The sequence below is a fragment of the Cataglyphis hispanica genome, chromosome 3, assembly GCF_021464435.1.
Source record: "Cataglyphis hispanica isolate Lineage 1 chromosome 3, ULB_Chis1_1.0, whole genome shotgun sequence".
Taxonomy (NCBI): Eukaryota; Metazoa; Arthropoda; class Insecta; order Hymenoptera; family Formicidae; genus Cataglyphis; species Cataglyphis hispanica.
The window spans coordinates 10,376,115-10,394,768 of NC_065956.1; the positions used below are offsets into that span (position 1 = coordinate 10,376,115).

The 18,654-nt window shown below is 34.9% G+C and overlaps 2 protein-coding genes across 5 annotated transcripts in view; both read right to left on the reverse strand.

Moving 5' to 3' along the window:
* The window catches only part of LOC126859243 (T-box transcription factor TBX20-like), a 97,065-nt gene extending 82,662 nt beyond the window's left edge, over positions 1 to 14,403 (reverse strand). For 3 of the 4 annotated variants that reach the window (XM_050610324.1, XM_050610322.1, XM_050610325.1), the window contains exons 1-2: positions 14,234 to 14,403; positions 13,294 to 13,611 (exon numbers count right to left, since the gene is read on the reverse strand). In XM_050610324.1, the coding sequence (XP_050466281.1) occupies positions 13,294 to 13,314 (21 nt within the window). In that variant the 5' untranslated portion in view covers positions 13,315 to 13,611; positions 14,234 to 14,403. The remainder of the gene's footprint in view (positions 1 to 13,293; positions 13,612 to 14,233) is intronic. The other variant, XM_050610323.1, reaches the window with a different exon arrangement.
* An 855-nt stretch (positions 14,404 to 15,258) lies between these two features.
* LOC126859301 (cdc42 homolog) lies at positions 15,259 to 18,372 on the reverse strand. The gene is made up of 5 exons (XM_050610434.1): positions 18,109 to 18,372; positions 17,447 to 17,644; positions 17,255 to 17,364; positions 16,975 to 17,172; positions 15,259 to 16,751 (listed from the first exon to the last, which is right to left on the reverse strand). The coding sequence occupies exons 2-5, from the start codon at positions 17,622 to 17,624 to the stop codon at positions 16,662 to 16,664; spliced, it is 576 nt and encodes a 191-aa protein (XP_050466391.1). The 5' UTR covers positions 17,625 to 17,644; positions 18,109 to 18,372; the 3' UTR covers positions 15,259 to 16,661.
* Positions 18,373 to 18,654: the final 282 nt, after the last annotated feature.

Below are 18,654 nucleotides of genomic sequence, written 5' to 3' on the forward strand. Positions count from 1 at the left end.
GAATATAACCTTTCTGAACATTTCGATCTCATCAAAAAAAAAAAAAGAAAGAGAAGGAACGAAGTGGCAATCCAGCCACGAAATGTCACGGCTCATTTCTCTCCCGCGTGACAATGGAGGCACAGAAAAGAGCATTAAAGGTTGATTGTGGGACGTTAAAACAGAGAGAACGAAAAAAAAAAGAATAAAACATAGCCAGTTACAACGAGAAAGCAAGGGGAGGGAGAGATTAACCCTTTAGTCCCGCGAGATCCTTTAAGGCGAGATGCGCATAATAGAGAAATGATTTGATTAAAATGTAAAGGAGGCATGGACCTTCTGTTTGCGCATTTCACGGTTCGCTTGTAAAAGCACGACGCCACCCGTTAGACAGATGGCAGTCGCCGCACTCAATGGCCTGAGAAATTGGATCGCGTTTTAACTCCCTTACGTTTTCAGGTTTCGAGAGGTGCAGATACCGACGTTGCCTTGCAGCGAGCGGCAACGTGCAGACGAGAGAAATCTCAATTCCGAAGGAACGACATTTTGTCCCTTTGCGTATTCGTCCTCTCGCCCCCTTGCACTTTTCTCCAAATCACAACTCGTCGTCCTTATCGAACAACTCGCTACACATATATCTTTCCAAGATACGTCCCAGAGATTCGTAAAGTTTAGAAGATTAGAAGCTTTGGAAAATATTTGACAAATACAAATTTTGCATTAAATCTTGGGTCAATTTATGATTTAAAACTGATTGTAACAATTTATCTTATTAATCATGATATTTCGTAAATTAAATATCAATCATTATTCAAACGAGACATTGGTTGTCCACAAAGGTAATGATACAATAAGATGTAATAACTTGTAAATCAGTCAATATTTTATCTAAGAACGAGATATGAGATATGCAGGATAAGTAAAATTTAATTACATCATAATTCGCGCTGTCAATGGTGATCCTCTGGAGGCCATATATATACATTGTGTATATAGCATTATGAATAAAATCGAGAACGCAATTTACAAATGAACGTCATCTGGATAATACCGCGCGGATAGTAAAAAGCTGGAAGAACTCTCTTGTGGCAAATTGTGGCGGACACGCATGCTTTAAGCTAATCACAGAGGCCGAGTGACTAGAAGCAATTTTCGTTATGACGGGCAATTAACGGGTGGAGTGGGTGGTAATTTCCTATAAATTGTGTCCTACGATCCGCGCTCACGTAACAGACGCCAACAGAATAAACGCGATCGCATAACCGTGACCGACGATCGACTGCATCAGATCGACGCGAAGGATCCTCGTGGGAACGGCGACTAAAGCATCAGCATGACAGTCACGGAGATAGTTATAGGGACGGCGATGGCGCTGTAGCGATAATATTAACGAGGCTAAATGTGGAATAGACAATGATGTTGACGATATTCTAATGAATTGACCTATAGACAAGATCACTAGCAAGACTGATAGCGAATTGTGTCGCCAGTGATAATAGAATAATCGCGGCATATTCGATGATGATGGTACGATATCAGAGATAATGATGATAATGAATAATAAAATGGTGATAGAAACTAGAGGCAAATATACAAATGCGATTAATACACAGTACTTGCATTCTTCAACATCTTGCAACGAAAAGATTATATATCAATATCAACGGAAAATTTAACCGATTATTAAAGGCTATTTTTTAGAAATAAAATTAGAGATCTTATCATCATGTTTTTTTCAATTGTTGACGATTATTTAATTTATTAATTATGATGGTAAGCGATATATATTGCCAGCACATAGAAATCAATTTGTTGATCTAGAGCAAGTTCCGGGTCTACGATAGTAATCGCGATAATAACAATAGCAGCAATGTCGTCGGTAGTGCTATCGTGACAATGATATCGCCGGCAGCTGATATAAGCATCGCGAGTCATTCCGCAGTATCATTTTTAATGGCTTAGATGACGGTTGCCCGCGCGGATGCCGGAAAATAAAGGCTTCTCGTATTGTAATCTAATCGAAAGGGATGACATTCGAGAATACGAATGTTTTTCGCTCGCGCTTCTTCTCCGCCGAAGAAGGAAAAAGAAAGGAAACTCGGGCGAGGACGAAGAAGCAGAGCGGGAAGCAAGCATTAAGGGAAAACGGGGAGAGAACCTCGAACTATCACCGTGTGGGTGGATGATCCTGGGTTCTCGAGAGCAGAAGGTGATACGAAGGCACGGTCCAGCAGTTACCAGCAGCTTCAGTAGTAGGAGGCAGGACTGTGTGGCCCGATGGAGGGAAAGGTGAACTCGAGGAAGGGGGCACGGTGAAGCACGACGGTGGGGATACCGATGAACCATCGGCGGAATGGACGAGCGGGATGGGAGGATGAGGGGGACAAGCCTGGTGGCAGCAATCACCGTGAGTGGGCGACACGCGTTTCTCGTGGGTTATCAGCCTGATGAGGCACTCCGACCTTCCCTCACTTCCTCCCTCTCTCTTTCGCTTCCTCTGCCACCCGTTCACCCCCTTCTCTTTCTTCTTTCTCTGTCTCCCTCCCTCTCTCTCTCTCTCTCTCTCTCTCTTTCTTTCTCTCATCCTCTTTCGAAATCTCCTTCTCGTTCCATGTCGTTGCAAGTCGAGCCGGAGGGGAACAGGAGTTTATCGACGGAACTTTATATCTTATACGCGCGCGCCTCTCTGTGCTCGCCTGAACTGATGGCTCCTGGAAAAATCTAGGACGAACACTTTTGACATCCATGAACTGTTCTCTCTATCTCACGGTACTGACCTGCAACTTCCTATATGCTTGACGTTGTCCGCACAGATTAAAATATAGCTCCATCTTTTGTAAGAGAAATAACCGTCATTCGAATGATGAATGATAAGATCAAAGAAATTAGACTAAATCGCAATTACCTAAACATAAAAAATATTTTTTTTCTACAGTTCTTTGAGATATGCATATATACGCTACGAGATATTTTACGATTCTATGTGTGAAAAATTATGTAATAAAAAATATCAGAGATCTTATTAACGAGGTTCCAAAATATAATAGCTGAATGCCAATAAGAATCTAAGTATTATCTAATAACGAAACATTTTTCTTTTAACTCGAAGTAAAACCTTGTTTCGCGCACCTCATATAGTTTAAATTCGGATCGTCGTGGTGGACAGAGTAATCGATCGGAGGCTCAACTTTGCGTGGCTGCTGGACCGCAACCCCTGTCGCGAAGCAAAGCACGCTATCCGCGCCAAACGTCCGCTCCGGAGTTTCGCCATATGACGCTACCGATCGAGTGAGCTCACTCGCGGAGGGGCTGGTAATGACGACAAGGGTCGCGGCGACGTTGTCCCTGCGACATGTGGCAGCGTCGTATATAGCTCGAGCCAAAACAATTTGTATTAAAATGAGCGTTGCCTCGCGGCCACCGGCGATTTCGTTAGAAATTGCGAGACACGCTCGCGGTATATACACAAATCGTGTACATTCGCGTGGTTCCCAAACACGAGCGCGGCACGTTCCAATAAAGACTTATGTAAATTTCAGTAAAGCTGTTTGTGACAAGGTACTAATCAAATTAAGAATATTCATGATTGGAAATTGAAATTGTGTGAACAGTGAATAAATAACTTCCGTGCTTAAGCCCTTGAAAGTTTATCGTCATTTTCTTGTAATATACTTTTTAATTTTTTTCATTAAGTAATTAAATTTTAATAATTTTTCGATCATTAAGTAATTATTTATTCAAAAATAAACATCAATTTATCTCTTAATCTTTTATCACATCCTCTTTTAAAGAAATTTCCATAAGAGAAACTCCTAAATATACTCCATGAATAATTAATTACTTATTTCGCGCTTACATAAACACTTTCGACTTCGTACATATAATAATGTTCATGGCAGTAGAAAAGATGCGTCGATTTAGCGCATGCGTGCTTAAATTTGTACGCAGCTTTATGCGAAAATCGCGCAAAGTCGTCAAGCTTTTCTTCACGCATGCCTGAACTGATCGATGCAACCGCCGCGTTCGACTGCTGTCATCTTACTCACAATCAGTATGTTTCTCGTAACAGCTTTAGAATAAAAATTGGCATATTATGCAATGCAGAAAGTGACATCGCAGGCTAAAAAATTCCTTTGATATTTTTATAATAAAACATGAGTTATTTTTTGATAACTGAAACTAATTGGAACTCCGATAAAATAATCGAATTTAATCATTAGTCAAAAAAGGGTCAGCTGTTTAATATAAAGCTAAAAAAAGATTCCAAGGATATTATTTAGAACTAAAATGCAAAGATTCTTTTTCCATAATCAGAAACGATTAATTTACAATTATGATTAAGAGAAAGAGGGATAAAAGAAAAGCTCATTTTTTTTTTTAATGAAAGTTCGTATTTTAAGAAGATGGCGTTTAGAGGCAATCTGACTAACGTCGGTTGACACCATAAAAGTTTCGGCAAAATCTGGCTTCTCGAGTACAAACTTGCAGGCGAGACGGCAGACGCGAGCGATAACATCTGTTCTCGCGCGACGGCGGGAAAATCACCGTCTAATCTCTTTAAAGGCCTGTCGGCTGTTTAAAGAAGACCGTAAAGAGAGTCGATATATGTAGAGCTCGGGTCGTGATTACGAGCGCGCGATCGCTGCCGAAAACTGTCTCGACACGGTCGAGTGGCTCTGGCTGGCTTGTCTGACTTCTGTTACCAGAACGGTTACCACGTTCCGGCTGATAACGCTGCAGACAAGTGGCACGTGTCGCCGATGCTTCGACCAAAATGGCAGACAATGATACACTTAGCAAGATCAACGTTCAAGATACAGACTAAACCAGAGACCAGGTTTCTGATAATACATTTTTAGACTGCACGCGCCGCTGTTTTCCCATTACCGTGACACCATATCTTTTATGAGTAAACATGTGAGCGTTTGATGTTAATGGATGTTGCTATATATTAAACATGCCCAAATGCTTATCTACATTTTCGATTATATCGATTTCTGAAGATGTATATCTTTTTAATACTAAATATAGATTTTTATTAAGTGAGTTTTTTTTAGAACAGAGTAATCGCTTTATTCAAATATGCCGAACATAGTATGTCACAATGTTGAAGAAATATATAAAAAGGAATGATTTTTTGAACAGTTAAAAATAAAAATAAAATATCTCATGAAAGATATAGGGAAATTAGAGGCATTCGTAGATGAAAGGGAGGAATCTTTAATTTTAATATAAGAGCAATTAAAAAATTAAGGTTTAAAAAATCATTATTAAAAAAAAAAATTATTTATTGATAATGAGAAAATTAACATTAAAGATGCAATTTCTTGAATAATATAATATAAAAAAATAATTTTTTTATTAATTAATTTTACACATAAATAACAGCCTCAACAACTATTCGAGACAATCGTCATAGTATAACCGGGTCATGCATAACATAAGAAGGACATTCTAACCGGCAGCGCGTGCAAAGCAATATCGCTGTTCTTCGCAAAAATCATAGCTGATTCAGGAATATTTAAAGGCACATTCGTTCCCGGTTTTTATGATGTCTATTCTTTTAGTACTCGCGCGAGTGGCCATAGACCTTAAAATTCGTCTCCCGATCCTCCCGATGGCCGAGGGTCCTCCTTTCTGATATCCGGTAAGGGTCTCCCGTGGGAACGTTTTCCACATTTGGATTGGCCACGGCGATTTATGATTATCGTGTACCTCGTACGCGCCGCGATTTCCCAATCTCCGCTCTTTTCAAGGTTTTTCTCTTTTAAACCTTGCCCTTTCTTGCATGGTTCGTACGTTATGTATGCTAACTTTTTTCATTCGTACTTTGTACATATATTAAATACCCTGTTTTTATTTTCATAAAAATATAATATAAAAGTAATCTCATACAATTCTTGGTGTATGTTGCAGTATAATACTACTTGTACAGATTTTATGACCGAATTTAAAATTATGTAATTAAAAGACCCATAAATATTATTAAAACTTAGATCCAATTGATAAATTATAATTAACTATACTACTACTTTTTCAAAAAATTAAAAAATTTAGAGATTTTTTAATCAGAGTTTATGACTTCATTATTGCACAATTAAAGAATATATCTTTTTCTACAATGATTATAAAAATAGAAAACAAGACTCAAAAAAGAAAAATATTACATTATCTGGCTTTTATCATAAGTGTAACTGAGATCTCTATATTTCTGTATCTTAATAAAAATTTAATATATATATATGTGTGTGTGTGTGTGTGTGTGTGTGTGTGTGTGTGTGTGTGTGTGTGTGTGTGTGTGTGTGTGTGTGTGTGTGTGTGTAATATATATAATTTTTTTTTACATATTAAAAAATATTTTAATAAGTTATATATAACACATAATTTAACAATACTTTTCTTATTTCAATTTTAAAAGAGTTATGTGTCACGACCACACACACGCAAATCGGTAATCGCAGAATTCGCTTGGAACGCATCGTTAGATGTTACGCGCACAAAGATATCTCAGAGATCGCATCATCTATCGAAACTGCAATCCTGAATTACCCTGAAGACTTCACCTTCGGTTTTCGAAGCGTCGGTCAACATAGGCCTCGAGAGACAACGTGGGTGGTAACAATAGCTCTTTCTCGGGCGACCAGATTCTGGTGGCGCGACACGCATTGTACGACCGTGGTTTGAAGGTGATTGATCACTGTTGCCGATCGCACGCACACGCGTGCGTCCCAGTCAAGCGCTTCCACGCACACGGGCGCGCGTATAAGAGCGAACGTGGTTGACAACGAATCGCTCGTCGTCGTCGTTCTCGTCGTTCAGATCTGGATTTTCGATGGGAGAAAACCGCGGGGGGTCCATACCACTCGAAGGCCCCGATCCTGACTGATCGAGAAATAAAAGCGTAGCGACCAAGTGGGCCCTCGAATGGCGGACGCAAGATTCATCAGCACTAATGGAGATTAAATTTTGTTGCAATTTGTACAATTTAATTCAAAGCAGTTCGCATATCGACCTTTATCGCAACAATTTTTTTTTTTAAATGAGGTTTATGTTGCACTAAATAAAAAATAATTTGAAAAATAAAAGTGAGATAATGTGTCTTGATGAAAGAAATTATATATATATATATATATATATATATATACACATAATATATATGTATTTATAGTTTTTTTAGCATTAAAATTTGATTTCTACTTTGATTTTCTTATTCTTTCTATATTACTTTCGTTATTACTTTTGTTAATTAGACTAAAAAACTAATGTCTGAGATTATTTAATATTTATTTGTAATAATCTTAAGAAACTTTTTAAAAAACACTATAAGGAGAGAGAGGAACTATTTTCTCCGTTACAATCTCATCTGTGCGAAATGAGACGAAATGTACCTTTCAAGATATTTCAATCTGAGAAAAAAATATGTTTAGAACGCGTGCCAGCAAAACATTGTTTGATGAAAAGCAGAGAACTTTAAGGCACAAGTTTCAGAGTCTTACAATCTTCGTGATACATCATGCGGCATGCGACTCGATATAATATCATGTGTCCATCCTGAGGCCAGGTGTCTTTCATATCGCTCGATTTGTCTCGAAACGAGCAAACATTGTAAAAAGGTAGCAGACATAATGCGGCACTTCCGGAAAATGCGCACGTGCGCGATAACGGTTGTTATATTAAATTTTCATTCTTACGAAACGCGGGTTTACATTGTGACGTATAATATCCTGTCTATGATCATTACTTCCTCATTTACGACACATTTTACATTTATCATTATTATATATTTACTTTTTTATTTATTATTCATTATTATCTCTCTGCATACGCTAGGAATTTTTATTTATAATTTAGAAATTTTCTATTATATTTCTCTGTAATTAGTATGAACTTTTTCTATCTGTAAAATAATATGGCGTTTGTTTTTGTTATTAATCAGAGACAGAGAGAAAGAGAGAAGGAAAATATAAGTATCGTGAACTATATTCAACAAGATAAACATATAAAATGTTAAATTAAAGAACAAAAAATTTTATTACAAAAATATATTAATTTCTATTAATATAAATTCAATTTTATCATCTCTAATTCTCTCTGCCGAAATAGAAGCAAAAATTTCTATTTTGCGATCGATATCTAACGTCTTAGACAGTTCGAGCGATAGTTTACCGGATAAGACCATTCGGACGTTAATTACAGTTTTTATGCGGTGCAGGATGAATTATGAAAAGCGTATGAATAATTTTCTCGTTCGTGTGCGAAGCGTGAAATTTACGAGCAGTTTCAGTCGTTCATTACAACGCGATTGTAAGTGTAAAAGTAAGGCAATTCGGTTCGTTATCAGTCGGCAAAGAGATCTAAAGAGATCTTTTCTGCGGTAACGTGTGCTCTCGCGAACGCGGAGCTCTGTTCACACAACAAATTTGCACGCAATTCTTCGCTCGCGTGCGTAAGAATAATTACAGTCGGATGTGGACCGTCGCACACGCACGCATTTTTGCACGCATTTATTCACGCATTCAGAAACGTTCTGTAACAAGTGAATCTTGAGAAAAATATACACCGCGCTATTTTACATCTTAACGATGTAATTTCTGAGTTTTGTAATAAACCGGTCAAAGAAATCGCATTTTATATACATATAACATATTTATCAAATATTTAAATTTTTGCAATTGTAATGGAAGATCATGTCTATATATAATTCCTGCTTCACTCCAGTAAATTAATCAAAATAAATTTTAGTGTTAGATAAGAATGCGAAGCGTAAATAAGAAAAAATACTTGAACATTTTATTTCACATTTAGAAATATACTTGGAGTAATGAAAGAAAATTCTTCAGTCTGTTCGATGATTTGCGAAAATGTCTGGGACACTTGTCAAGTTATTAAACAATTAAATATGTAATATTGCAACATTTCTTAAAGATTTCTAAAATGACTTCTTAGATCAAACTTTATATCTTAACAATATATGTATAATTTCCTTTATATCTGAATACACTATATACTAATGAAAATTCGTTAGCTAATTTTTTCTAAAGTAATAACAATGGTCTGACAATGGCATTAAATCAATTACTACTATCACAGCATATCGATGCTATCGCGCACCGTGTGAAACGTTCTATTTGCCGGCTTACAAAAAAAAGAGTGAAATTTTTCCTGCGTACGAATCGATAAAGTCATAAAATCACTTGCAAGAAATTTATGGTCAACTTTATCACGATAATGGCATCTCGCTCTCGAATACATCCTCATCGGCTTACCTCCGGATTCCGTATTAATTAGGTAGCGCGACAGAATGGAATTACAGAGAGACCAGTGAATTCATTAAACCTTTATTAGTCGTTATAGAACCGGTACTCGTGCGCGCGCGGCCGTCGCCACTTTGGGAGAGAAAAGGGGAAAACAGAAAGCAAAAGAGGCGGGAGAATATTATAGTAACAATATCGATAACTTCATTTGCAAAGATTAGCAAAACATTAATTTTAACTGTACATCACGTTTCTCGAAAATTACTACGACTGTATTTTTATGAAAAATACTTTTGTCGTTAACTTTATAAATCTTTTATGTAAAATATAATTCTTTTTAAATGTTTTAGCATCGCAAATATTTTTCAAAATAATACTAAAAATTCAAAGTATGATACCTATAACCTTTCCCATAATTTACAATATGATTGCTTCACAGTATAATATTAGTAATTTACTACAATCCAGTTACTTCGTTTTCATCTCCATGCGAAATTGATCATTATCGCTAATGTTGCAGATATCAACAATAATGATTTCATGCGAAAGTTACGTTGGAATAACTCCATTACAAAATACGAATATTCAGCGACAATCTTATAAATTTACGCGAAAACTAAGACTCGCTAAAAGTTTATTGCTACTCTGTTGCTCTATTTTTGCATGATTTACGGGCGGCGGACCGAAACTTTCAAATGCGGGAACGGCAGAGACGAAACGTCTTCAGAGAAAAATAAAAGTACAAGGTAGAAGATAAATAACGATTTGCTGGCAGCAGAAAATGCAATTGCGCAAATTGTATAAACATTTCTTCCTGTACTTTCATATATATTTTATAGATAAAAAGAGATCTTAATAATTATTTATGGATATAAAAAATATGAAAATTTATCAGCGATAAAATAAGAGAGATTCATTAATATACAAGCCAATTAAAAAAGTTGAAGACGACAATTTCTTTATAATTATTCATCAAATTAATTTTCAAAAATTAAATTTCAAATCAATGATTATTATATAAATATTATAATTTATCAAGTTATTAAATTATAATTATATAATCAGTATAATAACCACAAATTTACAACAGTCGATGAGAGTTAGCAATTAATTTAATAGATTATAATAATATTAAATGCAAAAAGATATTTATATTTAATTTATATTGAATCAATAAATTATTATATTAAATATCATAGTAACTAATGAAGGAATTATATAAATTATTATAATATAGAATTATATAAAAAATTATATAAATTATTATAAATTCAATGAAAATTATATATTTCTGTGAAAACTGATTTCAAATCAAAGTTAAACGTTAAAAATCAATATTGTAGAGAAATCAATACAAAGACATTTTTTATATGAATAATCTTTAAATAGCATGCAAATTTATAGGTGTATCACAGTGTGTGCAGCCTACGTGTTTCGTTTCTCACACACGCACAGTCAGGGTACCAGCAGGATATGCGGTTCTGAGGAAGGGAGCACCACGATTTCGTCGGGATGGCACGGGACGTCGCGACGGGCGACTAGAAATCTACGCGAGAGTTCCGATGGTATCTGTTGCGCTCGGGCCGAGTTGAGAGGCAACCCCCTCGGCGACTACGGCACAGATCTCGCGCCATTACTCAGCCCAGCGAGCGGTGGTACGGCCAGCATTGGCATAAAGCAACATAAACAGCGGGTCCTCGCCGCGGTGCGAGAACGCGGGACGAGCGCGGCCGCCCATCGCGCGCGAGACATCGCGTAAAAATGAGTTGTGTCAACGTGCCCGGGGGGCCCCTCGACGCGGCCCGTTCCACCAGGTGGCCTCGGCGGCTCATTTTATTAGGTCGTTACGAGAGCTCGTCTGTTTTCGTGTAATAACTCTCGGATCTTAGGACGCGCGTGAGGATCGAGAGGTATTCGGAGATCACGAGATCCTGTATTCGAACGATGTTAATCTGAAAATCTCTGACGTGAGAAAGAAAAAGAGACAAGTCCAGTATCTCAAAATTTCTATGCAGAAATTTTGGTATGTAAAAAAACCTCCATTTTTTCGAAATTACGATATTAAATAAAACAAAAGTCATGATTTTATTTAAAAGTTTTACACGCTTTCCATTTTAAAATGTAATGTTCAATATTAAATGTTTGGTCAAGTTATTTAAGGAAAAAAATTTATTTTTAATTAGAAATGTGCTGCGTTGCGAAATTCCTTTGAGGAATGCCGGGACTAATTACCGCGTGGCTCGTTAATTAACGCGGAAACTTTTATTAGCGCGACGCGCGATTTTTTGAGCGCAGAGACGCGCTTGCTCGTCCCGATAGATCAATTACTGAAATTACACCGCATCTGGCCGCATTACAGCGCACGTCCGGCGTCCATACCAGTACCAATACCACCGTCGCTCGCGTAGACGCAACTATCGATTCGAGATGATTAGCGATAATGTCAAGGGAGTCCGGAGGCACGTCCGCGACGGGCTCCGTGACCGAGGCGCGCCTTCTGTATCGGCCGTTAACGTTGACTGTGGCCGCCAACATGTAGCCGCCGATCTACGTAACTATGATTCCACCTAATTGAATTAACCACAGGGCGCAACGCGTCACGTTACATTGGCGAATCGCGATCGACCGCGAAAGAAGAGGGAAGAAGAGAGCGTGGGGCTCCTCCTCACGTGAGTGAACGTCGAAGAGAAACGCGACGCCGAAAGGAGACAGTGGCGGATTTCACAATATGATGACGAGACCATCTCCGCGCGTGTCAAAAAATTTATAATTATATGTGTGTCATAAAAATATATATTTAATTGTAAAGAAAAAAACTGTAGAAAATTAAATTTCCTCGTAAAAATATTATTATTATTTTTTATTGTTCACGTGCATTCGATGATTTTTTTTTTATATATTTGTATGAAAGTAAATTGTGTGTAAAAGTAATAACGAATATACATATATTTTGTGATATTAAAGAAATATATCTTTTATACAAATAATAATACCGTCATCTACACGGTCGTTTCTTTATTTCTCCAGTCTTATCTCTTTTCTCATTCAATAGTGGCTTAATAATTTATATATACATATATGTGTATATATATATATATATATATACATATATATATATATATATATATATATATATATATATATATACATACATATAAAAATATATATAATATAAATTATTATAAATTGCAAAATTATATATATATATATATATATATATATATATATATATATAATTTTTCACATTTATAATAATTGTAAATGTCAATATTGAACTGTTAGTTATTGAGTAATTAAAATTTCGAATAATTTTCATTATTAAATTCTTATCGTAAGACTTCGCATTTATTGAAGCCGCCACTGAATGAGAAAGAAGAGATGAGAAGGATGGAGAGATGAACGTGGAGGGCACGGAGAAACGATCGTGTGGATGATGGTGGGCGATCCACGTCGGCGATATCCCATCAGACCGTCAAATGACCGCCTCCCGTGTTTCTGCGTCTCTACGGCCCCTGCATTTCCGCTCGCACGTGCCGGTTCGACGAGGGGATTCTCACAGCTCCGGTTCTTAGTCCGAGAGTACTCTCGAGTACTCCCTGTATCTCGCGCGGTTTGTCATTACCCTTGGCTAGGCGCCAATCAAGATGAAAAAATGCGCGCGCGACAAGAAAGACCCGCGCGGTTAAATGCCAATGATAAGAAAGATAAATTCAAGTTTTATTTTGCTCAAAATACATAGATTATATATTATTATTCTTAATTAAATATCTTATTATTCTTATCATATTATTCTTAAATAAAAAAATAGTGAGTCTTTAAAATATTTATGATTCTCTTAATGCGAGTGCTTATCGAAAATATATAATGCACAATTTAAATTTGAATCTTCCATTTCTTAACTGCTTGAATTTCCATTACCTTCCTGAGCTATTCGAAAATCGATTTTTCTTAAACAATAATTTGCTATTATTATATTGGCATTTCTGATACGCTGGTTGTATATTCCGCGTAAATATTCGTGAATTATATTCGATGATAAATAAAATTAATTTTTACTCACCAGCCGATAAAACGCCGCCATATTCTCGTCCGTTGCTCCATCGTTTCGGAAACTCGTTCACACGGATGTAAGTCCATTGATAATGTACTATCGATTACGATTTTGCGCATTAAATAATACGATAGAACCATCGCCCGTCACTTTATAAGGCATTCCCGACACTTATGACACGTACTATGTACTTAATCGAATAAATAACAACGGATTCACGTCCATCATTCTCGATGTCCGCGATACATATGAAGTGTGCTATGATCTGTGACGCAATTCAACAAATTGAAGTTGTGCGACACGAACTTCGACGCGACTATACTTCATCTTGAAAATCAGGAAACAATAAATTATTAAATATCTATCCGAAAATAGCTTCTCAAAGCTTTAGTGCGATGCGATTTGAACAAATAAATAAAATGATATGCGTCTTAATAAATAAAATGTTTAATGAATCAATAAATTCTCTCTCTCTCCCTCCCTCTCTCTCTCTCTCTCTCTCTCTCTCTCTCGCGCGCGCGCGCCAAGCGTAGGTACAGATTTGCAAACCGTCAAGGGTTGATTAATCGCGATCACACGAGTTAATTATCACTCCATAATAATTGTCCATTGCTCGATTCGACATTTGTTCGTTGGAATTCATTCTTCGATGAGAAAAACGGGTGAAAAATGCGAACCGATTGCGCGCAGTTTCGAGATGTAGCGCGAAGGACGAACTTCGCGACGTAACTGCGTGAGTCAAAACATGGCTGATTAAAGATCACGTAATATAATTATAATTAAATAAAATTAATTATAATATTGTCTGTGTATTTGAATAATTCGATCGTAATAATTGTAATAAAACGTTAACTCGATTACAATTTCAAGTATATTATCTATACACGACATAATATTCTAACCCAATCCAAAATATTTTCAAATTCGAATTATGAAAAGATCTTTTTACGTTCTTAATATTTCAAGGCATCGTTTATCACTCGATTCGAGACTCCGGACATCCGTTCGCACGTAGAACTCACTCACGACTGACAAATGAATTGATCGAAGGTCGCGACGTGACTGCGTATATTAAATTAAACATAGCCGATACGTACTGAAAACAATAACATTGACAGGGCAAAAACTTATACTCGATGTGACGGTCGTGTATATGTATACGCAACCGTCACATCGGGTATAAGTTTTTGCCTTATCAATGTTATTGTTTTTACATATATGTATACATAATAAAATATGAATTATTGCATATTTTAATGATAAATATTTTTTTATCGTGATTGTATAACTTTAAGTATTATTTCTATATGTTGTAATGCAACGTATCTTATTTTAATTTGAATATTTTCGTAAATGCGATTATATTTTTTTTAAAGATACAAATTTAAGATGAAAAATCGGATATGTTCAGTTTAGCTTCAAAGTAAAGCGTCTAATATTTTTTAAATAGAATATTATATAATTGTAAATTATTCATAAAGAAATATGCATAGAAGAATATAATTATCATATAAAAATGCAGAATTCTGTCACATAATTTCCACATTCATAATCTATTCAAATCTTACCTTTTCTATATCATTCTGGGCATATTCCTGTTATTCGATTTCATTACCATTTTCAAATACATGTATAATAAAAATCTATTAAAACTTAAATTATGATTGTTAACACAAAAACCTATTTATAAGTAAATCACATATTTTGTGAATCATAAACATCAATGTTCAAAATATATCCTCAAATAATTATTATTTATCTGTGGAAATTATATTAAAATATTTTCGAAAAACTAAAAACATATATGTATATGATTTTTATTATACATATATTTGGCAATAAAATGGTAATGAAATCAAATAACAGGATATACGTATATATCAAGGATATATTATATATATATATATATATATTAATATATGAAAGGATAAAGAGATAATTTAAAAAATAAAGATATAAACGTGCAAGCAATCATATATGGTATAAATATATTTATGCGAATATTTCATTATATATGATTGTGTCTATTATGACACATACAGTGCTAATAAATGCTTTTAACTGGATTCGTAATGTAAGAGTTGATTAAATCTTTTTGATGAAATGCTTTTTCTCTCGCAACATCTCTATCGCAATACGAATATTCATATGTGTTATTAGTACTAACGATATGCGACAATTGAGCTCCATAAAAAATTAGCCAATCGCATGCCGGTCGACATTATGAATCGATAATTCATTGCATGCAGCATCGTGATAGTTAATAAAATTTCATGTATATAAAATAAATATTGTGAAAATAATAAATGTTAGAGAAAAAGATTTAGAAATTCTTCGATCCTCTTTGTTAAGTGATAAATTCGTTAAAAATACTTTGCTATGTAATGAACGGCACTCAAAAACTCATGAAGAAATTGGTCGATTTTCTTAAAAGCTTTCCATTAAGATAGCTGCCGTGTATTTTTAGAGACTTAAAGGTTCATTATCGATATTAAAAAGCTTTTGCCCGCACGCTATCATGGACAAAGAATAAATGATAAAAATTAATTATATACTTACTGTATGATAAATTCTATCCTAAAATTATGTGAATATCCAAACAAGTAAATTTATCAAAAGTGCTATTGCAAAAGCTTTTAATATTTAACAATGATATTTTATATAGATTGATTATTAGAAATAATAATAATGTTTTATTACATGCAATCGGTAATATACCTACATAATGATACTGCCATGATTTATCATTTTATACATTCATCAGAGTTTCTAATACTGACAAAAACAAAAATTTTATTTTTGTACGTATCGAAAAAATGATTATCATTTTAGCGAAAGATGCTTGAATCTTATTGATCCAAATGACTAATCTATCAGATACTGACGACTCAGATATCTATATATCTCGGTAAATATTTCGACTTAAAAAAATATTATTGAACAATAGCACCAATCTCTCTGTTTTTCTGCCTCTGTCCTATTGAATAATAAACGTCAACAATTTTAGAATGGTTTCAAAACTTTTATCTCAGAAAATTTTCAGACGCGCTTCAAAATTTTGCGCTGCCTAGAAAATCGTGTCAGAAAAATGAAAGCTTTGTGCAATAAGTTATCTCAAAAAGATAGCTATTATTGTATGATAGAAAATTTTTTTTGACCTTACAAATTCAGAGTTGTTGCACGCCTCATGGAATGTGTTTGCAGTCGCTGTCGTAGCTGGCGCTTACGCGATTGCTTGTTTTTCCCTCGGGTAACGAAGTAGAGGCAAATTTAGTTCTATTTAATACAATATACTACATACAAGACTGTTGTCTGGTACTACGTAGCATTATTTTGATGTCTGGCATGCGTTCCTTCAATGATAACTCTTTGTCGGCTTACAGAAGCGTACATTTTCTTTTCTTCACTGGCTCAGGTGGTTCCAATGCAGCCAAAATAGCTTCGTCAAATACATTCTTCAAACCTTTCTAGAATGTCAATAGAAACATGTTACATAAAGTGTTAAATATTATTAACATAATTAAAATCTAATAAATATTCTTTTATTTTAATTAAAGAGACATACAATGTCTATAAAAAATTATTTTTTTGTTTTTTAAGTTTAAATAAAAAAGAACCTTGATAAATCTCTTAAATAATATTTTAACAATAAAATGTTTTTGACAAAACTATAAAATATTAAATTTTTACCTGTGTTAGAGCACTGCACTCTACATATTTTACAGCCTTAAGCTCCTTGGCAAGTTTCTCGCCCTGCTCCCCAGATATTGGCTTCTGCTTATTTTTTGCAAGCTTTTCTGTTGTTGCGACATCATCTCTCAAATCAATTTGTGTTCCAACAAGTAGAAATGGAGTTCTCTGACAGTGATGCGTTATTTCAGGCACCCACTGCAAGAAAATATATTATATAAGAATTTGAATTGAAGTTCATATATGTAGAAATAATAAACAATAATAGACAATATATCACCTTTTCTTTTACATTTTCGAATGATGATGGTGATACAACTGAGAAACACACGAGAAATACATCAGTCTGAGGATAACTTAAAGGACGCAATCTATCATAATCTTCTTGACCTAAGAAACAAAAAAATTTAAATTAAATTGCAAGCAAGCTAAATTCTTTAAAAAAATAATAGAAAAAGAAAAAACTTCTTACCTGCTGTATCAAATAATCCTAATGTATATGGATCACCTCCTATCATCACAGTTACTGCATAATTGTCAAAAACAGTAGGCACATATTCAGAAGGAAACTTATTTGTTGTGTAGGAAATTAAGAGACATGTTTTACCAACCGCCCCGTCACCCACCACAACACACTTTATCGTCTGCATTTTAATGCTTTTTATGCAACCTGAAACATTATATTCATACATAATTAAGAATTTCAACTATTCTAAACTTTTATACATAAATAAAACAAATCTCTCATATTCGATTTAAATCAAATTAGCGTATAATGTGTTTCATATTGTTTAATTAGTCTCTACTTGCTTCATAATATTGCACAATAATTTTATCACCTATAATATTACGTCCGTAATCACAATATCATAAATACAAGAGAAATATCGGTAAAATATTATTAAATGCGATAAGGTCATCATAATATTGACCGGCATGGAGATTGTTTTTCTATAGTATTTCGTTTTTATATAGGTGTGTATCTGTAGCGCAAAAGGACAGGATGCTGCTTAAGATTCTCTAGCTGTAGGACATCGAGATATTTTCGCAACGTTATCTTGAACGTGATCTCGAAACAAGAAGCGACTTTCGCATGAGATTCTTTGCTTATCACGCGTCAAATGGAATAGTTACCTGAATCTATGGGACTGTCATTAAAGGTTAAGATCCCTGCAGCTCATAATCCCGACGTGGCGCGACGGAAGCGGTTTCGGGCGTATTCCGGTAATAAAATACGATTTGCACGAGTCTTATTCGACAGTCAGGATTGCGAAATTGTTGCGCAATAACGCAAATTCCACGGATTTTTATCGCGAGCTGCACATACGTTATTTTTCTTCTGGGTGACGGTCGCGATTTCGAGCAAGATTTGTTAGATATGTAAAGCCGGATTCCTATGACGATGTAAAGAAAGAGGGGGAAGGATAAAAACTTGCTGAACGTATCCTCGCAAGCAGAACGCTCCAACGTAAAATAGCGCTCAATTTGAAAAGTTGGTAAGCTCTTCATACTCTATATTTCGCTTTCGTTCTCTTCTTTGCCCAAGTGCTTATATTAATGATCTTTAAGAAAATGTGTATTATACATGTATATAATATATTTGTCACATTGAATATTAAATACTTTTAGATATTTTCAATATTAAATAATTTAGATACTCTTAATATATATTCATACTTT

Bases quoted from the DNA above. Each gene is read 5' to 3' on its own strand.
- LOC126859301 (XM_050610434.1), bottom strand. From the start codon at position 17,624: ATGCAGACGATAAAGTGTGTTGTGGTGGGTGACGGGGCGGTTGGTAAA. The intron at 17,365-17,446 runs GTAAGAAGTTTT...TTTGTTTCTTAG, and splicing joins AGGATTATTTGATACAGCAG to GTCAAGAAGATTATGATAGA. The intron at 16,752-16,974 runs GTAAAAATTTAA...TTGACATTCTAG, and splicing joins AGTGCAGTGCTCTAACACAG to AAAGGTTTGAAGAATGTATT.